Raw genomic sequence first — 23,041 nt, 5'->3', positions numbered from 1 at the left:
AGGATGATGGTTCCTCCTCCACTTTGGTCCCGTTTCCTTCTCTCATCATCTGGAGTCTACCTTTTTGGTTTGTCTGTCTTTTATGTTTCCACTTTTCCCCTCTCTCCTGGCTTCTGCTTTTACAGACTATAAACAATAAAACATGGCTAAGATTCTCATCTTTAAAAAACAAAATTTCCTTCTCACAACCCAGATCATCCTCCAGCTACTGTTCTGTCTCCTTCCCACTTCGTTCATAGGGAAGCTTCTTAAGGGTCACTGCCTTCCCGTCTGTGCCTGAGGCTGATATGACAGAAGTCATCAATGCCCTTTAATCACTCAGTTCACCAGATTCCTTTGAGTCCTGACCTCTAAACCCAGGTGGCTAATGAGAAGCTCATCTTCATGCCCTGGTCAGGAGATGAATGACCAGAGCTGGAACTATGGCAGTGAGAGAGCAAGACTCCCCATACCTAAGTCCTTTCCTTATGGTCTTGACTGGACTATTGCAAGACCTCCCAACTGATCTCAATGCCTGGGTTTTACTCCTCCTTGGTAAATGTCAGAGTACTCTCTAATGCCAGACAGAAGAGGCATGAAGATGGGGCCAGCCTGCCTCTTTGGTTGGTGAGGGAGGTTCTGTCTCTGCCTCATTCTGCTGTTTCTGTCGTGACCACTGATATTTTAATTGCCTGGTTTGCATTGCTTTTTAATGCCTTTTCATTATAGTTATCTCCTTCTTGGAGAATATGCCAGAGGAAAAATGCCCAACATATACATAAATATACCACATACACTCACACACATGCACATCAGCCTCCAATTCATTCTTCATGCTGCTGCCTCCAGGGCAAGTCCAAACTTGGAGCATGCCTTGTAGGACACCTGCCTGGCCCCTTTCCTCTGTCTATACCACCTCTCCTCTCGTGTCTTGATTTGCTCAGGCTCCCCAGATGGTAATTCATCCTCTCTTCACTTTTGATCCTCTTCAGCCTGAGGTGAGAAGACCCCTTACTCCTCTACACCTGCTGCCCTCCACCCTGGTTGATTTCTGTGACTTTATTGTGTGTTTGTCTTCCGCAAGGCTGAAAGCACTTAGCAGGTATAGGCCTTGTGTGTCTTGATTTCCACATTCTCAGCACAGTTTTTGGAAAGAAGCAAGTTCTTAGTCAATGATAGCCTGAGGTATGGTGGACAAAAGTGTTCAAGAAAGGAGAGAGCTGGAAGATAATAACAATCCCTAACATGTTTCAAGCTCTTACAATCCACCAGTCATTAGATGAACTATTTGACAGTCATCTCTCTTAGCCCTCAACAAAGCTCAATGAGGTGTAGATACTGTTATTATCTCCATTTTATAGGAGTATAAGTAACTTCTCTGTTGTGTTAAAGAGTTTGGTCTTATTTCTTAGGCCTTTTGGTTCCAAAGAAAACAGCTAAATATTAGAAGGTTTAAAGAGACTTTATAAGATTTTCTTTCATTTAAAAAGAAACACAAACCTTCTTCCTCTTAAACCTGAGGAATGTAATTAAACCCTCATAGATCTAACTTCTTTAGCCCTTCTTGTTAGTTTGTGTACTCTGTCTCTGCAACAAGTCCCTTTCTATCACTCAGACCAAATAGGGCAGTGGTTAATTGGAGGGCTTTGGCAGGCAGCCCTGTGCCCTGTTACTTGGGTGCAATGATATGAGGGGAGCTTATATTTAGTGTCATACACTATGCTAAACTCTCTGCAGGCATGTCTCATTTTAATCCTCACGCAAAACAGATAGTATTATTGTCCCCATCTTTCAGACAAGGAAACTGAAAGCCAGATGTCCTAGATCTTTCTGCTAGTAAGTAGCTCAGACAGGGCTTGAACCTTTGTCTCTCTGACTCTGAGTCCTGTGCTCACCCTCACGGCATTACCCCTCAGCATTGCCTCTCACTTTGGAGGCTCCTTCTAGCAGCTGTGGGTTTTCTAGGATTTTGCTAACCTTTAACTACTTCTTGGTCCTTTCGAGCCCAAATGATTTCCTAGCTGATATATTAACTCGAGGCCACTGTATACTTTATGAAATTAGCTTTGCTGCCTTAGTTCTAGGACTAAACCTTTTATTTTGCCTCCAGATGATACCATTATTTATCTGAGACATACTCAAACTGTGTTCAGGCTTTGATATGTAAAAACAGGATATACAGGGCTGTATTTGTGCATCCAATTTGTTTTGGATGGTCCTATTCTAACTCAGCCCCACCCCCTCCATGATTTCTAGCAAGCAGAATTGTGAACAGGCAGCGTATGTTATAAGTCTTGTAAGAATGTAGCTAAAAGTTTTTACCTGTAACATCCAGGATATAAAAGCTACTTAAATATTTAAATTACCTAGACATTCTGATGGTACTGTTTCTGAAAATGTTTATGGTATAAACAAAGTAAAATAAAAATTCCTCCTTAATAATGTTGCTAATATACAGTATTGGCATTATAAAATAGCCTCATAGAAATTTTTTTCCATGCCTTTTAAGAAGCTGGCAGATTTACACTTTCTCATAATGTCCCTCTAAATACCCAAAAGTCTGAAAATTACTTTCTCTTCTGTATCTGTGCTATGGACAGATACATCTCAGGGAAAACTTCATGTGGCTTCAAGGTGGGACCTTCTTGTATCAAATGCTACTCTTGAGTGAAGTTGAATTATGAATCGAAAGTTATGTTTTCCATAAAGATAGTAATAACCAAACAGTAGTAAAAAATAATTTTAAAAAATTCAATTGTCAGAGTATTGTTTAAAAGAAAGAAACACACTAGATTCTCTATTTTAAAATGAGGCCCAAGAGCTAAGGTGGGGAGCTGGGAAAGCAGGACAGGAATGCTCATATATTAACTTTAAATAGCGGGGCCCAAAGTCTAACCACTTTGGATTACAGCCCTTGCCTATCTTATGGGCACATAGTCATTCCATTATAAATCTGGATATTGCCTAGAACAGATGAATGTAGCCTAGCTTACTGGAAGCACAAGGATTCCAGAATGAGTGAGTGATGCTTTTCTAAAATTGCCTAACTGAGTATTTAATGATAAAGAGATACATGTAAGTTCCTGAACAGGGGAACATTCTTGCCCTCCTCTCTTGTGAAGATCCCTGTTTTGCCTGGGAAGGGGGGGAAAAGGGAGTGGCCAGAATACAATTTCAGGAATGTGAGGAGCTGTGTTTTGGTTCATCGCTGCTTGTGTAGAGATCACTGAATTCTCTGTGGAGTACAGAGGATCAGATAAGAGAGAAGTCATTCCTCATGGACCAAGAAATCTGAAACCTTAGGAATTCTTGGTGAATTTCATTCCCTTCTAGTCTGAGAATCCTTTCTTTCTTCCTAGCAAGAAACATATGTAATAAATCACTGATGGTATGAACAATATTTGAGATAAATGCAACTGTCAGATAGTTTCCTAGGATCTCTACAAGGGCACACGATGACTACAAACAGCTGAGTCTATACTTTAATTCACTGGAATATATTCGGACTCCTTGGGGGCTCAACCATGTTGTCTGTAGCCAAGGGCTCAATGCTGCATTATTAGCAATAGTTTTGTGTGTGTGTGTGTGCGTGTGTGTGTGTGTGTGTTCTCTTGAGAAATTAAGCCATTTCTTCAAAATTTCTGTTTAGTGCAAATACTAAGCTCAAGCCAAAAATGTTCACAAAGATGTTAGCAAACTCTAATGGAGGTTTGGTTTTCCAGGCATTCACAACATAATTTCTAAACATGGTTGAGAAAAATTACCTTGGACGTATGGAGCATCACTGAGCATTGACCTTTTAGATTAATTAAGAAATCTGGGGCTGACCCCGTGGCGCACTCGGGAGAGTGCGGCGCTGGGAGCACAGCAGTGCTCCCGCCGCGGGTTCGGATCCTATATAGGGATGGCCGGTGCGCTCACTGGCTGAGCACAGTGTGGCCGGTCACAAAAAAGACAAAAAAAAAAAGAAATCTGGCATCCCAGAGGAATTTTGAGCAATTTTTTTGTTGTTGCTGCCTAAAGGAACTACAGAATAAAAATGTGGTGTAAATATTTGGAAAGGGGATGATTTTCAAGATTGTAAAAAATGGAGACAAGCCATGAGAAGAAAATGCTTTTGTATGAATTCAAAAGAGAGATACTTTTTTATTCTAAGTAAAATTTAGACCCTCAGACTCCTTAGATTTTTTATAAATTGGCTTTTGGGTATCCATATTAAACCTGGTGAAATAAACAAGAAATAAACGGATGAGTTCTACAAGAATGTATATGCAAAGGAAGCAGTCATTCAATTTGTTGTATAAAAATGTTTGCTTACACTTTATAAGCTAAGTAGTTTGATCACGGCAGGCATCTAATGGCCAATTTTCTTTTTTTTCCAGCTGACTCAGGTGTTGACACCTTGGCAGTGTTTATGGCCAGCAGCGGAACCACAGACGTCACAAATCGGAACAGCCCAGCCACACCACCAAACACCCTTAACCTCCGTTCCTCCCACAATGAACTGTTGAATGCCGAAATAAAACACACAGAAACCAAGAACAGCACCCCCCCCAAATGCAGGAAAAAATATGCACTAACTAACATCCAGGCAGCAATGGGCCTCTCAGATCCAGCTGTACAGCCCCTGCTGGGGAATAGCTCTGCCAACATCAAACTAGTGAAAAATGGGGAGAACCAGCTCCGGAAGGCTGCAGAACAAGGGCAGCAGGACCCCAACAAAAACATCAGCCCCACTGCAGTCATCAACAGAACTTCTGAGAAGTTAGAGAGTAAAGAGCCCCACCCGCCAGATTCCTCGGGCTGTGAGATTTTACCCTCCCAGCCCAGGAGAACTAAGAGCTTCCTAAATTACTATGCAGACCTGGAAACCTCAACCAGAGAACTAGAGCAGAACCTAGGCAACCACCATGGGGTTATGGAAGAGAAATCCCAGCCAGGCCAGGGCCAGGCCTCTACCATCATTGGGAATGGAGATTTGCTGCTGCAGAAACCAAACAAACCCCTATCCAGCCCCGAAGACGGCCAAGTAGCCACAGTGTCATCCAGCCCAGAGACCAAGAAGGATCATCCTAAAACAGGAGCCAAAACAGATTGTGCCCTACATCGGATCCAGAATCTGGCACCGAGCGATGAGGAGTCAAGCTGGACAACGTTGTCCCAAGACAGCGCCTCACCCAGCTCCCCAGATGAAACAGGTACTCCTGGGAAGGGTGTAGCCTCAGATGGCACTTTCTTTTGGTGTTTTCAGCTATTGATGAGTAAATCTCTAGATAGATGGAAAATGTCCATTTCTAGGCAGAGAGGAGCATGAGCCTTTTAGCATAAAATATAGCAATTGTGTGGAAAATATTATTAGATTCCTTGATCACATTTTAAGTTAGTTTCATTTGGGATCATACATAAGTTGTTTGTTCTGGAAAGCATTTTTTGTAGAAGAAATAGGTCCTTGGCGTTAGATACAGTAAAATATCTTCTGTTTAGATATTATACTGCCAGTGCTTAGGTGAACTATTTCTACATACTGTCTAGAAATATTAGATTTTGTTAAGCAAAATTATAGAATAAAAACACAGTTGCCAGGAGCAGGATACAACCCAATTAAAAGAATCAACTCTTTTAAAGTTCTCAGAAGAACTTATTTATACTCAAGTTAATGAAAAGTTAAAAGTTTAAAACATTAGATGTCTGTTCATTAAAGACATTTCCCTTTTGGTCTTTACTGGGGAAAATTTTATTAGTCTTTTTCAAATGATATTTGAAAGTGAGAAATGGTATTTCTTGTAAAATATATTCAGAAATTTAAGATTTTAACTAGTCTAAATGAGATCATTCCATATTCATGACATCTTTGGATTTGTCAGAGGTGTTAAAATTGTGACAGAAATGAACAGAGTCCTAAAAGTCAACTACTTTTATTCTCATTTTCTCATAGCCTCCACTATAATGATCATAATATTGAAAGATGTGGTGAACTTTGTTGTATCTGAATTCAGTGTTAACAAGCAGTCACAAAGGCTCATTTCTTTTAAGTAGGGAAGCAGCTACCTTGCTGTGTCCCAGGGCTATGTTTATGTGACAGAGATGTAACGAATAGAACAGATAGAACCACCAGGGGAGGGAAAAAACATTTTTCCAACCTATAAGGCAGATAAATTATAGTGAGTAAAGATAAAGAAAAGGAGAGAGTTAAGACACTTACTTGTTTTTAAAAAAAAAGGAAAAAATGTTTTTGAAATGCCCTTTAAAATCCCAGTACTTTAAATCACAGATGTCGCCAATCTCCTGCAGCTGGCTGGGCAATAGAGAGGCTGAGATGAGTCCATTTCATCTCATAAATGTCTGCCCCTGCACATCATTGGAATCATAATTATGTTTAGTAATGTCACTAAGCTCACAACTCTGTATTACTTTTTGCCCATTTAGAGAATTCATATAGCACAGACATTGTCACCTACTAGTGTTTGAATTGACTTAAACGACCCCTTGAACATCTTACGGACAAACTCCGGCTATTGTCTTCAGTGCCATCTGCTGAGGGCTCCCTGTCTACTCTAGTCACTGGCAGCCTTTCTGCTGCTCTTCCAGGCATGATGTATTCTGTGAAGTTAAATTTAAATCATCTGAAAGGTTTTAAATGAACAGTTAAGCTGCCCCTGCCCCTCACTCTAGACCCTTCTCCTGAGGATTACCCCAGAAAATATTTTAGGCATATACCCAGATTAAAAAAATTTATTCAAATTTTGCACTAGTGAATTTTTAGAGTCCTTATCTTTTAGAGTTATATACTCATATAGAAATACTAATATATACAAGAGTACTCCAAAAAGTTCATGGAAAAATAGAATTGAAAGATAATGTGAATCCTTCATGAACTTTTCAAAGACTTCATATAGTAGTATAATGTATATAACATATTATATACTAATAAAAATAATACTGTATATGGGATTTTCTCCAAAATAATTGGGGTGGGGAGGATTAAAAAAAAAAAAGAAGAAGAAGCAAAATTACCCACAAGTTGCTAATTGTTAAAGCTGGGTTATGGGTACATGAGGGTTTGTTATTCTATTCTCTCTAGTTTTGTATGTTTAAAATTTCTCATAATAAAAAGTTAAAACGAAGGAATTACTCAAATTAGATTATTTTTTGAATGCTTTGCTTTTTCCATTAAGAATGCATTTTGTAGATCAGTACATTTTTCTACTGTAGTCTTTTTAAGTATTACACATACTATTCCACTATATATAAGCTCCATGATTTACTTAATGATTCCCTCACTGATGAGTATTTAGATATTTCTGCTTTAGCCCCTTCATTAATTGAATGCTGATGTCATTAAGGGCCTGTGGAGAGGGCAAAATTTATGCCGAAAATATGCAATCTGTTCCACCTACTGTGAGTCCTGAAATATGTCTTTACCCCATATGTTCAGAATGCATTTTGGGGACCCCTGTGCGCTTACCCTCACCAACTCATTTGCTCAGTGTGCTGGCGTTACTTTCTCTTGGGTTTCTCTACTGAACCCCTTGTGGTGCTAGGCATGTGACGTGAACTGGTTTAGAGTGTTCTGATGTGTCAAGAAAATATGTTCAGTTTTCTCAGAGTCAGTTTTGAATACCTTTGAACTATAAAGTAAGGATGAAAGTGTGGTTGTGGCCCTTGATAAGTCACTAAGGACAACATTTTGAATCAAATAAGCTTGAAAGAATATGTTAGCTGTTACTCAAAAGCCATGAAATAGAGTTTTTAAAGAACATATTACAAACCAAACCTGTGCTAGCCTTCAGAAATCTCTGCACCTAGGTGAGCATTAAGATCAAAATATTAAGATTAATAGTTTTGAGAACCCTCTTTTGAAATTGCTTCAGCCAATTGTAAAGCGCTGTGGAAATGAAATCTTTTCATTTCATAATCACACTTCAGAGTTTTGTGTAGTAACCACTACATCTATTAGTAAATAAAATAAAGTAAATGATTTTTTAGTATTGGTATTTCTTTTGATTTCATCTTGCCAGTGAAACATACTGTTAGTGTATAAAATGATCTTGATCAGTTTAAATTAAACCTTGTATGTTTCACTTGTAATGGTAAAGTGTGTTTTTATTACACGTTTTATATAATGTGTCTATATATGTAGACATACACAAATACTGTTGAAAGAAAAGGAAAAAAATGAGAAAAAATATTTTGTAAAACTAGTGCTCAGTGCCATAGTACGTATATAAAAATTGTATATTTGATTATTTGTTTGCTGTGTGTTAAGTACTTATCACAGTGGTGTGTGTTTTATGACCAAATATGACACAATTATCTTTGGATTGTAGACTGCAATGGGGAGCCTAGAAAAACAGAATAGACTCATTTCTACCTTACAGACATCCTTTCCAAGTTAGAATACTCCTTATAAAATAAAATGCACTGCCTAACCCAATAATTGACTACTTTCTATTTCTTTTTCTTTCTGAATTGCCCCCTCTAGCTTTTTATTAACTTTTTTGCACAATGAATCATATATACAATATGTTACTGCTCTTTTCCTCCAGGGTAGTCTGTCCTTTGTGAAAACAAGAGGCTATTAGAAAAAAAGAAAAGCATATGTGAAATTACTGAGTTTTCATAGGAGTTTAGAAAGGTTAAAGAGTACCTTGACCCTGATTCTGAAAGAAAGAATTGCATCGTTTTGGTACTTGAAAGGGAGAATTTTGAATCTAATTAGGGTTTTGTCAGAGATACATTTCCTTCAGTGGCCCCACGTAAACATGATGGCTCAGAAAAATAACTATTGGTCAGACAGTGTGTAGTCTTTCTATTAATTGCTTGGTGTTTTATGTTTGCCTCATGAAAACTTTTGAAAGATGAATCATTTTGAAGCTTCCTGGATACAGGTTTCAGTGGTACCAGCATGTAACTTAGGTTTAATTTGAGGTATAAAAAAACTGAAGACATAGAGTATGAAAATAGATGGATCTTGTGTAATAACCATTCAAAATTAGGTTCATTGCTAAAGTGTTCAAAGTCAGGCTTATAAACAGAGAAAACCAAGTCTAGATTGTGCAGCAGTGGACTTAATGCTAAGATCAGGGGCCTTAGAGCCAACTTCCTGAGTTCAAATCCTGGCTCTGCTACATCTAGGTAGTCCAAAGAGCCTCTCATCTATAAAATGGGGGTGATATGTTTTGGCATATGACCTGTTGTGAGGATTAAGTGAGAGCATCTTCATAGAGGTGAGCTTAGTAAATAGTGACTAATTGAATAAAAATGGAGGCCATATACATATCTCAAAACATCTCTGATATGTCGAATAAGCCATTCAATGTATCTTAATCGGTGTCTGATTTTCATATTGGTTACATATTTTATAACTTAATTGATCATGTTGCCTCATAATAAGTGAGGTTGAATAACCAGAGTTATTGGGAAAGGCACACACTGAAATTCTGTGGGTCTACTGTGTGCCAGGTCCTGTTTGTGGTACTTTCTCACACTCAGGTGGCTGTGCTGGGACTTGCACCCAGGTCTTCAGACATAGCATCCAATGTTTTCCCCTGTGCCACAGTCTTGAGACTTAGGCATGTAGCCCAAGAGGCTGAATATATCAGACTTTATCTGGTTCAACTGGATACATGTGGTAGTTATCTTGAGAATTCAGAAAATTGAAAATTGTATTTTGGAGGGTCTTTCCATTCTTATAAGCAATTGGGATTTAGCTCAAATGTCATGACCTTTGTGAAACCTTTCTAGACAGCTCTAGAGAGTCCTTTTTCTGTACCCCCAAAGAAATGTGTTGTTCCTTTCAGTGGTTTGCTGCCTTACTCAATAGTTTCCATTTAGAATTAGGGCTTCATGAAAGCATGAGCCAGGTCTTCATCGTATCATATGTGTATGTGAACCTCTCCACACAGCACGTGGTCTAGAAGTCTAATAGTCTGTTAGCAAGCACAAGACAGCAGTTAAGAGGCTCCATAAATGTTACCTGTTTGCTGTTTAGACAGACAGAACTGGAACATGATCATTAATACATGTTCTCTGATGTCTGCTATATCAGTACACCTGTAGAAATAGAAAAAGTAAGCACAGATCGTGTAAAATGATGGGGTGATTCTTATTTATATTGTAGGCTGCATGGAGGGATGAAGAATTGGGACCAGTAATTCAGTCTACCACAGTCTTTGTATTTGAGTCTGTAGGTCTACAAGTCAGAAGGGTCAGTGCCAAGGAAAAGGGCTATTTTGGTTTCAGTTGCCTTCCGAATTGCCTTGAATTGCACATTGACCCGTGTTGCTCTAGAGTTTGAATCCTTTGATGTCTTAAATGGATTGGTTTCCAGTCTCGAGGCAAACAAAGTGGAACTCCTTTGCAAGCTGAATAGTTGATGAGGGCAAAAACCAAGGCACAAACCTAATTATGTCAGCACAACTGGCAGCACTTCTTATTTCTGGCTTTAGGTAGCTTGAGAGTGTTAGAGCTTTGGATAAGTTTGTATTTTTCACACTTTTTGAAATGTCTTCTAAATGTTCATTTTATTTCAAATGGCTTTTGGCAATTTCAGCCCTAAGTAATTTCTTTTGCTTTTTTCTTAAAATTCCAGAATATAGGAAAGGTCAATTTTCAACCAGCTTGTCCTGCTGAATTAATTTTAATTTTCCAAGCATCTTGAGTGCTTCACTGGCCGTCCTATTGTGTCTTCTCAGTTGAGGGTTCCATGATTTGACAGGAGGAATTCAAGAAGGCAGGTGTGAGATATTTCTAAAATAGTTTGGGCACACTGTGTTCTGTGGTAGATTGTGTGTTTTCCGAATTAGATTTTAGTGCCTCAAGGGTAAGATGTATAAAAATGTTTCTTATCCCATGAATTTAAGGCAAAAAATTATTTTGTTCAATTTAGTGTTTTTCTAGACAAAAAATATATTCAGTTGAATGTTCAAGATAATTTTGGGTTGCCTTCCATTATAAAGTGTTATGCTAATTACTTTAGGGAACAAAAAGGTGAGGCCCATGAGATGAGAGCCAGCTGAAGTCTAGAACTCTCTTAGCAAGCACAAGACAGCAGTTATTTTCAGGATGGAACCAGGAAAAGGCTATGAGTGACTAGAGTGCCAAGGGAGGAAGAAACTTCCATTGATTGGAATGTGGACGTTGGGGCACTTAAGGTTATTGTACTGGAGACTGAATAGACTTCCAACGATGGAGAGCTGGGGAGATCATTGCCCCTCAGAGCTGTTAAAGGGTAAGGAATATTTTTCTTTTAAAAAAAATTAATCATTAATTAATTATTGTTATTAAACAATGGTTTAATTACTTAATTAGTTTAATTAGTTATTTACCCCACTCTTATTTCTGCTTTGCTGGCATTTTGAAAATAAAAATTTTAGTTCCTAGTTCAGCAAGTTGTTTAGCTTCTGGGGAGAGGGTAGTGTGGACAGAGACCAGCTTCTTAGGAAGTGGCTGGATTGAGTTCTCTAGCAGTCCTGTGTGAGATGCTCCTAGAAGTGCTAGGTGATGCTACCACACCCTTGCAGGAGGGCAGGTAGCCTCTAAAATTGTGAGGGGCTGACTCAGGGGATCATAGAGATAAAAATATACCGGCCACATTCAGAAATTTTCCCATCAAATTTCACCATGAACTGTTTACCCAGATTTGTTTTCCTCACACATACAAAAATACCTTAAATTAAGAAATATATAGTAAAATTTATGATTTTAAAAGCCAGGAGCCTACAGAAATATCCAGATAGTCAGCAAACTTGAACTTCCCTATATCCATGGGGAAATAAAATGGATCTGTAACTTTACCATGATTTTCACTGAGCAGTATTATCCATCTAAGTCAGTTAATAACAGTTCAAGAATTTGTGGATTTGTTTATTATTACATTGTTGCTCTTCTTTAGTTCATTCATTCTTTCATTTGTTAATTCATATTTATACCTACACATGCTAGTCATTTTTTGAAATTCTATTCTGTGTACTGTGCTGGGTGCCCAAGACATAGAAATAAATTGGACCCAGTCTATGACCTCAGATAGCTCACACAAAATTTCCTATTTTCTATGGATGAAGTCCCCACAATGTGTAGAGTGCCTTCCAAAGTGTGTCCATATTTTCTTTGTCCCATTTTGCACATGATGTCTCAGTAAGTAAGGAAAGATAAAGCCCACCCCAAACCCCGGGCAGCCTAAATTTCTATGCAAAGAAGAGGAGGAAGTATTTAGATTTTTTTTTTTTTTTAGTTTCCTAGGGCTGCTGTAATAAATTACCATATACTTAGTGGCTTAAAACAGCAGAAATTTATTCTTTCATAGTTCTGGAGGCTGGAAATATGAAATCAAGGTGTCAGCAAGGCCTCACTCCTTTTAAAGGCTTGAGGGAAAAATTCTTCCTTGCCTTGTCCAAGCTTCTGGAGGTTCCTGGCAATACTTGGCATTCCTTGGCTTGTAGCACCACTCCAATCTCTTCCTCTGTCTTCACATGGCCTTCTTACAAGGGCACTAGTCATTGGATTTGGGACCTACCCTAATCTAGTGTGACCTCACCTTAATTTAACTGATTATATCTGAAAGATCCTATTTCCAAATTAGACAGCATTCCAAGGTTCTGGGTGGATATGAATTTGGTGGGGGGAGATACTATTCAACCCATTACAGGTGTCTTCATAGACAGTTCCTTAATATATGCAACATGGAGGAGATGTGAAAGGATATTTGCAAGAATTATGTTATTCAAATTTTTTGAGAAGGAAAACTCAAAGTTGCAGGTCTTGTGAGAATTGATAAGTGAGTAGAATGTGCTGCAAGGGACCACCAGATGGCCTAGGGTTGCCTTCCTCCAAATTCTTCATTGTAGAGATGAGGAAGCTTAGGTGTGGACCTGATACTGGAGAACCTGAAACTACCACCTCAATTGAGATAAGGAATAAGTGTAGAAGAGATAGAAAAACATGATAAGGACATAGCAAAGCTTAACATTTAGCAGAATGGCTCAACTCTGGAGGTTGGGATAGTTCAGGGAACTTGGCATATGGATATGAGGTTATTCCTTTAGATCAAAGCTTAAGAACAGACAGACAGGAATATCAATAATAGCCATGTTTTTCTTACCTCAGTTTAAGAGACGTTTATTGCTTACCAAACATACAGGATTTTCTTAGCTATGCAGAATGTAGAAGAAAAGAATATGACCCTAACTTTAGGGCAATGTGAAAGTAATATGCCACGAGACCCTCAGAGATCATAAATGGGTGGTGCAGGAGAATGCACAGACACTTCCCAGAGATGTTTTGCTCCGTAGACTGTGTTGTAGAAAATAGATGCCAGTGCTTAGAAATTGTGAGATTTTTATATAAAAATATGGTCTCTCATTTCTCTTGCAAATTCAGAAATCTCTTAAACACTGAGATTAAATGCCAAAGACACAACAGTCAGTGGCAGCCCTTTAGAAGGGTCCTTTCCTCACAGCTGAAAGCATTGAGCCTGTGGCCTCAGCCATTACATACACGTGGAACTGTCATGGTGGGAACAACCAGGCTGATGTTGGTCTTGCCTGTTCCAGCTGCATACAAATGTAATGCCGTAGTAGTAACATCTTTGGATCCACAGACTTCTTTTAATCATAGTCGTCCTAGTCTCAGTCCCATGCCTTCTGGTAGAATCGTAAAGTGTGACATGAACTGTTAAGCAAAACATGCTTGAAATTTCCAAAGACATCTTTAGATGACTTCTCAGAGTTCTCCATCTGTTAATCTGGTTGGAGGAGAGAAAACATTAGCTTTTCAAAAGCTGGGATGTGGGTGGTTCATAAATTTTGTGCCTTGGGTCTGACTCAGTTAATATGCCCAGTTTGCTTTCATAAATGTGAGAGTAGTTACCAATTACACTTATAATTTATATATTGTATTTTCCTACTAGAACCCTGGCATGCAAAACAGTGAAATGAAAGCTTCATATTCATACAGATTTGACAGGAAAAATCAAATTTATTTGACTATTAGAAAATCACATGTGGTTAGCATTCCATGTGGAATGGTGAAAGGTGAGAGAGTGAGATGACTCCAGCCATTGGTGCTGGTGCCTCAGAGGGGAGCCAATGTTCATTGTGTGTAAGCTTTCGTTTTTTTTCTTTCTGTCTAGCTTTTCATAGATGTACTCTTGAATATGATTGAATTTAATTCCTCAACAAGAATTTTTCCTTGGTATCATTAGGATCATTGTTACTGGATGCTTTCCTCTGTCAGTGTTGTTTGAAGAATTCTTCATATAGGATCACACTAAAGTGGTATACCTGGGATATTATAAAGGTAGAACTCCATCCTATAAGTGGTTTTGTTTGTTAAGCTGATTTTGGTGAGTTTGTGCCCAGACCACTTTTTCATACACTATCCAGTATATGTGATGGTTAAGGTATATGAGATGGTTGGCCCATGAAAGCCTATTTTTAAAATATTTAATCTTTAATAGACATGTAGAGTGCTATTAATAGGACCTTTTAGAACCTTTTCTCAGAATGTTCTAGAAAAAGATGTAGTTAGAGTTCCATGTGGAATTGTGAGAAGGAAAGAGAGAGGAGATGACCCCACCATTGGGAGGGGACTGATGGGAGTTGTAGCAAAGAAAGTACAAGGGCTAGAGGTGGTAAGTTACCTGCTGATGGAAGTCTCTGGGGACAATTCTCAGTAACAGGCTAACTCCCCAGCCTCCACGTTGCTTTCCTGTGGGAGACCTTTGACCAACATTTTCATTCATTCCTTGCTCACTGTGGATAAGGCAGAGATATTCTATGGTCTTCTCTGTCCTTCTTTCCCCAGAACAAGCATCAGCCTCTTTCAAGATTTCAGAATGTCTGTCATCTTTTAGTTGATGTCTTGTCCCTCTGTGTCCTGTTTATTTTTCCTTCATGTGCTCTGAGTCAAAGAATGGACTCTGTGTATAATAGATCAGAGAGAAGCATTTTCACCTCAGGTCCATTATATTTTTAATGGAGGATTATTGGATTGGTAAAGTCTAAACTGTTTATTTTTAAGATACTTTTAGTAAGGATGACAGGTTAACCTTAATCCATTCACATACTTACTTTCAATCCATGAATGTCTCCTGAATTCCTAATATGTGCAAGGAGCTTAGCGCTCTGGGTAATTCCAAGACTGAGGATAATTCCAAGACTTTCCTTCAAGGAACTCATACCCTCCTTCCCCAAGATTCTTTTGAATCTCTTTAACTCTCTAATGGCATTTACCACTTTCTGGGGTTTAGATATCTTAACTCATTCTAGCTGTGTTATTTTCTTAATCTCTGAGCTCCAGGTTTCTTATCTCTAAAATGAGAATAATTATAGTGATAATCTACTTTATAAGGCTGTTACAGACAGCCCTTGACATAATACGTGGCCCACAGAAAGCATTTTTTGAAATGTTCACTATCGTTATAAGTATTGTCTTATTTCTGCTTTGAAATGAAAAGTTTCTTTGGGGTCTATTTTTTTGCTTTTGCTTTTTTAAAAAAAAAATCCCCAGAAATGAGTTCATACAATAGGTATTCATGTTTGAACGAGTGATTAGCACAACAAGTAAACTATTATTTAAGCTAGGAATACTTGTAGTGTATTTGGAGGTAATAGTGTACCTCCAAGAACTTCACAGAACTTAGGGAGATGCATAAATCATTTGCTTCTCTAATGTGCGGAAAATCTCCTGTTGATCTTATTGAAGCACAGATATGGATTCGGTGGATCTGGGCTGGGACTTGAGATCCCACATTAAAAATTTTTTATTTTTAGGGCCAAGCCTGTGGCTCACTTGGGAGAGTGCGGCACTGGGAGCGCAGCGACACTCCTGCCGCGGGTTCGGATCCTATATAGGAATGGCCAGTGCACTCACTGGCTGAGTGCCGGTCATGAAAAAGACAAAAAAAAAAAATTTTTATTTTTAAATTTTCAATTGTGGAAATTCTGTGTTTTTAATAAGCTCTCAGGTGATGCTGATACTTATGGTGCTCAACCACACTTTGGTGAGACTGGACTGTAAGCTGCAGAAGAAGGGGTCCAGTCTGTTTGCTCACTGCCATATCCTCAGCACCTAGAATAAATAGTACTTGGAACATGCTTGTGTTAAAAACAATATTGTGGAATAAATAGATTTTTGCCAAGTGCTAAATAGATAAGGGTCATGAAGTTGCAGGTAAGAAGGCATTGACTTGGAGGGCTGATGCAAGGACAGTAGAGAATTGAAAGATGAATGGGGCTTAGAGAAGTGAAGGAGTAGTGAACATAAAGGAAAAAGAAACTGGAAGAAAGCAAAAGAAGAGATTGCTCTAAGGCAGTGTTCTCAGACTTTTTAGTCTGGGGGATCCATTTATACTCTCAAATTACTGAGAACCCTAAAGATTTTTTTATGTGCATTATATCTATCAATATTTATTGTATTAGGAATTAAGACTGAGATATTTTTTAATGCTACTTACTTAAAAAATAAGAATAATACTCATTAATGTCAACAACATAGATTTTTTTATGAATAATAACTATTTTTTCCAAAACCAACATCTGTTTAGTGAGAAAAGTGACTTGTTTTATATATTTGAAAATCTCTATAACATATGGCTTCATCAAAGGGAGCTAGATTCTCTTATCTGCTTCTACCCTTAGTTTATCTCAAGTTGTTTTGGTTAGAGTAGATGAAGAAAATTTTACCAATGTGTAGGTGGAAAAGAGGAATATTTTAATAGCCTTTCAGCTAACTGTGGATATTCTTTTTTGATGTTGCAGCAAAAGCTCATAATTGGTAGTTTCTTAAAGGTTAGTTACAATGTGGACTCTGAAACCGTAATACTAAGCTTTTTTGTGCTCTGTTATACTAAAATGTTTTAGTTTGTCATACATTTTGAATGCATATTTATCCATATGTAATTTAGTAACATCATGCATTGGTGATTTGGAAAATATTGGTTCAGTGAGTTATGAAGATCTTCCAAATGTTGACACATTTCATTATACAATATGAAAACATTACATTCGTTAATCTCACCATCTCATCAGAAAAGTCTTCTATTATTGGGAATCTGTCAAGCTCACGGTGGTGGATAAGTTTTCTAAAACTCTGATTTTTGCTTGAAATCTCACATTTATCAATGGCAACAAATAGCATCAGTTGTTTTCCTTGAAGTGACAGGCTCACCTGGTTCATTTTTGAGAAAATTCCCAGTATTTGAATTTGAACAACCTTGTTTGTCTTTCAGTTGTTCTTTCAAGTAAAAGAGGTGTTCCATGAAAAAGCAGCTAGTTAAGCTTGCAACTCAAACAGTCACACACATGCTCTTCCTTGAAATGACGTGCTTTATGAACGCCATCATTAAGAAGATGTATACTTAAGAGTTGAGATTTAATAAAATTAATCATTTTTACTGCTTCATCAAGAACATTCTCACTGGGGGCATGTAGTATTGGGGAATACAGTAACTACTAAAATAGTTTGTGCCACTGTCTTGCTTCGTGCTGAGATGACACCAATATTATCCATCATTTTTTGTGCCCCATCACTTAAATGTGAACACAGTGAAAAAGGCTATAAATAATATCTTAGTATTATGAAAATAGCTTCAACCTCAGAGACCACCTGAAATCCCCTTTGGGAACTTCTGCTCTAGGTATGAGGATCAGAGCTCCCAGCAATTTGGTTGGAGAGGAGAGTCTGTAAAGGATAATAATTGTGAGAGAGATGGTCAGATAGGTAATGCTTAGCGCTTAACCTGCTTTTGTTAATGAAAAATGATTGATGCTAATGAGAAAAGTAATGTCATTTATAAGGTGGAGTTTGAAGAAGGTATATCTGATATTAGTGGCTAGAATATGTTGGTGGGGCAGAGGAAACAGGCAATTATGAGAGTCTCAGAGTAATCTGTTTGAGATGATGAGGACTGGATAAAACTGGTAGTTTTAAAAATAGAACAGAAGTGGCGGAAAGGATGAATCTCTGGGGTTTAATGATTGGATGTAGGTGGGGAGGGAGAGAGTAGAATCAAAGATGTCAGATTTTTAGTTTGAAGACTAAGAAAATGCTGCTTTTCAGAGTGAAGTTGGAAGGAGGGACTAGTCTTTAGAAAAAGATGTGTTTGATTTTAGATTTGTCAGTTGAAATGATGTGGGAAAAGCCCGGTGTGGGGATGTCCTGAAGTTAGAGTTGTGACTCTTGGAGAGAAGTCAGCGAAATTCAGACTTTGTCACCTGGGCACCACATTCTACTATGTCTGGGATTTATGTATGTCCTTTTTGGTGTGTGTTGCTGTTTGAACCATACTTAGATTTAGAAGAGTAATCAGAAAGAGAAATACCACATGTTCTCACTTATTGGTGGGAGCTAAAAATAAATAAATAAATTCACACACACGCACACACAAAAAAACGGGGTGGGGGGGAGAAGACATAACAACTATAGTTCCTTGAAGTTGATACGACAAGCAAACAGAAAGGACATTGTTGGGTGGGAGAGGGGAGAGGGAGGAGGGAGGGAGGTTTCGGTAATGGGCCACAATAATCAACCACATTGTATATCGACAAAATAAAATTAAAAAAAAAAAAGAAGAGTAATCAGATAAGGATGGGGTAGAAACATGGGTGGCTTAACTAGATTGGGTATTATTAGAAGGCTTCCTTAAAAAAGAATGAAATAGGATGGTTTGATCAGTCTTCTTTTTTCCCCACTTTAAATATTAAACTGAATTTAGCTGTACTTTTAGAAAAATGACTAGATATCTTTCTTATTCACCAATGATTAAAGTGTTAAATACAGTGACGACATATCCCATTTCATTTCTCTTATTTTCACTTCTCTATAGCAAAGTGAAGGGTCACATTGAGAAAGACGAGCATGCTTGTGCACTCACAAGTTGATGTTGTGGGTCTCTGCCAGGGAAGACACCTGACAGACCTCACCAGGTAGCATTTGTATTCATGGTGAAATTGCTGTGGCCAAGGTTCTAGCTGAGAGGCTCTAAAACCAGGCTGTAAAAACAGATCCATTTTTAGGGATGAACTAATTAGTTAGGTTCATGAGACTGAAATAGTAAATCCAAAATATCAGTTTATTAATTTGTGGTGAGAATTATCTCTCTCCCAGGTATTGGATTTCTTGAAACTACATGGTCAGTGCATACTCTCAATGCCAGCGTATTAGTTCCCAAGTAGAAATAATTATACAACTACATGGGAAACCCAGGCATAAGCAGAAGGTTGCTTGGAGAACATAGCCTCAGCCAAAGGAGAGTTGGATGAATCAGATGTTTAAATGGCATCAGGCTGGGATAGTCTGATGTGTCCCGTCCTTCTTCCCCTTGGGGTGATATTACCAGGGACCTAGAATCCTTGAAGTGCATTGGGTAAGATTCTCTCTTCTCTGGAAAAAAGGGAATAATGTGCTTTTTAAAAGGTAACTGTGTTTCTGATCAACACAAACTTTCTTAAGATGTAGTAATATTTTCTATTGAGTTAATAGAAAATTAACTATTTTAAAGCTAACTATATTAAAAGTTAATAGAAAATTAATAAGTTATACTATGTTTGGGAGCCATCTTGTCTCATTCATATCCCATTTCTTGGGTTTGATCCATGGGTTGATTCAACTGTTTTACTTTAACTCCAACAGCAATCTTATTTCCTTCATTTAGAAGTTGGAAATCTCATTGCAGCTATTAAGTCACTGTTTCCTCCAGTATTGGCCTGTGGTCTACCTGCATTAGAATCTCCTAGTTGTCTCTTAAGATGTGGATACCTGGGCCCTTCTTGTGCCTTACAGAGTCAAACCTGGAAGCCCCTTAGGGGATTCCTCTACACACCAAGTTTGAGAGGCACAGCTCTAATTCCGACACAGGATCTGCTTTAGTCAGGGCCTTCTGTTGTGTTTAAACTGCTGTGTTCCTGTTAGAATGGATATCAATCTGGCTAAAGTTTAGCAAAAATTACTATCCTAATGAAAAACATGTGGAAAACATTCATTTTCTTTGAAAAAATAATGTTTTATTTTTGGCAGGATCTAGAGGAAGAGTTCTTAATTGCTTTCATGCTCCAGAAATTAAACCACTGGAAGTCTCCTCTCTGGTTCTTGACCCTAAAATAGGATCCATGACATAAGCTTTACTGCAGTGTAAAGACTGAATATCTAGGTCTCATGTCTATGATTAGTAAATGTATAATTGTGGCCAAGTCACTTAGTATCATGCATTTCCTCCTCTGTAAAATGGGGTTAATAGCAGGACCTGCCTCATGGGGCGGTTATGATGATTGACTGAAATAATTCACTTGGAGCACTTAGCATCGTGTTGCTATACAGTCAGGGCTCAGCAAAAATTTGGTTTTACAAATATTCTTGTATGGAAAATTAACTCTCCCACTAAAGGAAATGCACAGAGAGTATAAGAGGGACTATGATTTTGCACACAAACAGAAAAGGAGCAAAATGGACTAGACATGGAGAAGATTTTTAGTAGAGTAGGGTCCTTGCAAATGCAAGGCTGGCCTGGTTTCCATCAAGCCCTGTAGAGTTTGGCTTCTTGTTATTGCCCGGGAGGCCTAGCCTTAACTGAAAAGTGGGGCAGGGGAGGGTCCTGAGGGTGGTGCAATATCCTGGGTCTGGGCATCAGGTACCTGGGTTCTGCTGTCGACACCCCAACTCCCTGGCTTCATGCCAGGCTTACTCTCCAAGGGGACCTGCCTTTCTATCCAGTTGTGCCATACACCTTATTGAACGATGTTCCAAGTGTTGGCTTGCTTTCTTCCTCACTACGTATTTGTGAGACATTCAAGACTGCTGTCCAGGAGACATCTAAAATGGTATTTAACTATATCAGAAGATGAATGTGTAGCTGCTGAACTGAACCAAAAAGCTGCGTCAATAAGGTGGTGTCACAGTTTTCATTCTCAAAAAGCTGTTGATTTAAAGAGTTGTTGATTTAAAAGGTTGTTTTTTCATTCATCCATTCACTCTGGAAAGTGTTGGCAAAGATGCTTCTCTCTCTCTAGAATTTTTAGCCTTGACAGTTTTTACTTCATTACTTTCAGGATGAGTTTGTATTGGGAGGTAAGGAAAGGAGGGAGAGAAGGAGAAGGAATGTTCTAATTGTAGAACTCTGTCTCAAGTAGGATTTTTATAACTTTCTAACTTCAGATCATTCCAAGCATTCTTATAGAAGATTCTTAAGGGAACATCGACCCACCTTCTGAAGGGTAAAATGAATAGCATCCTCAGTTAAAATACCCTCTAGTTTCTGGGGATTCTTGAAAAAAAAAAAAAAAAACCCCAAAAACCCTAGAGAACAATGAATTAAGGAAGGAGAACCACCCAGGTGATTTTGGAAGCTATAAATTAATGACTGTGTCTATTTAGGAGGAGGGGTTTAAAAAGTTGAGCTTGTATGTACTTTTCACTTTTTTTCTCTGCTCATTTGCCAAAAACAAAGTTTCCTCATGTCAAACTCAGTTCAAACTGTAGTTAGAACTCTCTAGGTATTTTTTCTATATTCTTTGCATATGTTTTTTAAAAATAAACAGGATCACATAGTATCTATTACTGTTGCCCGCCGTGATTTTGACCAAAGTGTTTTGAAAGTTATATTCTTAATCTTAAGAATAGAATAGGTTAATTTTAAAAAGGGTGTGAGAATTTTAAAGTGCATGACATTTTCCATGTGATTTTCTATCAATACCAGGAAGCAAAATTAGAAATTAAAAAATCAAAACCTAGTCCAAAATGACCAGAAGTCTAGGTGGTCAACAGACTTAATCCCCCTCCCTCTCCTCACTATTCAGGGTTTCCTTGCTTGCTTTTCCCTCACTTGTCTCCGTACAGCATATAAACCAAATTTATACCTTCAGGACCTGAATCCCAGAGTCTTTGCTTTCCTTGGCAGAAGATGAAGAGAAGACACTGTATACAGTTTTGAGTAACATGATGAAAGATAGGTTTTAAAATGATGGATGTACTTTGGGATGACATAAATCACTGTTTAATCTGTGTTCCTTTGCCCCTATGGGCAGACTTGGAACCAGCACGCATTTCCTGCGTGATGGCATATTTGGTCTGGATTCCATTGGGTGAAGCATTTCTCCCTTGTACTTGCTACAGCTCCGTCAAGAGCCGTCTGGAAGTCCGACCGGTTTGGAGTTCAGGGACCGAACTGTGGAAATGCTGAGCTGTTTCCTGAGTCCTTCCCTCCTCCATCCTCCTTCCTGCATCCCTCCTTCCCTCCCTTTCTTGTGTGCATAAAAAGTGGTTATGGCACAAGTGCCTTTCATGAGAAATGAACAGCTTGGGATGAGTATCACCTCTCCTTTGTGGCACTTTTGCAAAAAGGGCACTTTTCTCAGATTATACACCTGATACAACTGGAAACTTCCCGTGATGTTGGGCAACAACTAGGCAGAGTGTGTCATTTTAAGTTAAGTATTATTTTATGAAACATTTTTACAGTTGAGTAAATAACTGTATTTTTACTAGCTCATGATAGAATATATTCCAGTTGTATAGTGAGAAAAGAGTGGTACTTAGAGTCATATATACCTACATTTCAAATCCTAGATCTGCTTAGTTGCTCTGTGTCCTTGGGCAAGTTACTAAGCATCTCTGAGCCTCAGTTTCCTCAATCTTTCCTCAAAAGTTTCCTCCACCTGGCAGAAGGCGGGAGAGCACACCTGAGGTCCTAGACAGGAGCTGAGGGCAGCCCCCACCACCCAGCAGAAGACAGAAGCTCACTCAGAGTTCTAGGCAGGAGCCAAGGGCAGCCCCCACCACCTGGCAGAAGGAAGTAGCATGCCAAAAACACCACTCCCCTATGGGTGGTCCATCACAGCCACTGCTACTGCCACAGTAGCAGCCACAGCCACTGTGCAGAGGGCCTGCTATCCTCTTGACTGCATTGACACAAGGAGAGTCACCAGCAGAGACCAGAAAAACAGGAGGAAGTCTCTGTCTGCAAATCCCACTCCAGAGTAATAGAAGAAGCAACTGATGTACCAGATGACCCGACATCAACGTAGAGACAATAGAAATATGAAAATCAAGAAAATATGACACCACTAAAGGA

At 38.6% G+C, this 23,041-nt stretch overlaps 1 protein-coding gene across 9 annotated transcripts in view; it reads left to right on the top strand.

Moving 5' to 3' along the window:
* Window positions 1–23,041, top strand: part of APBB2 (amyloid beta precursor protein binding family B member 2) — a 357,658-nt gene that overhangs the window by 174,458 nt on the left and 160,159 nt on the right. For all 9 annotated transcript variants that reach the window (XM_063107683.1, XM_063107679.1, XM_063107686.1 and 6 more), the window contains one exon: window positions 4,362–5,177. In XM_063107683.1, the coding sequence (XP_062963753.1) occupies window positions 4,362–5,177 (816 nt within the window). The remainder of the gene's footprint in view (window positions 1–4,361; window positions 5,178–23,041) is intronic.

This window comes from Cynocephalus volans, chromosome 9 (assembly GCF_027409185.1).
Source record: "Cynocephalus volans isolate mCynVol1 chromosome 9, mCynVol1.pri, whole genome shotgun sequence".
Classification (NCBI taxonomy): domain Eukaryota; kingdom Metazoa; phylum Chordata; class Mammalia; order Dermoptera; family Cynocephalidae; genus Cynocephalus; species Cynocephalus volans.
Note: the sequence above shows the minus strand (reverse complement) of the source record. Positions and strands in the feature narration are given on the sequence as shown.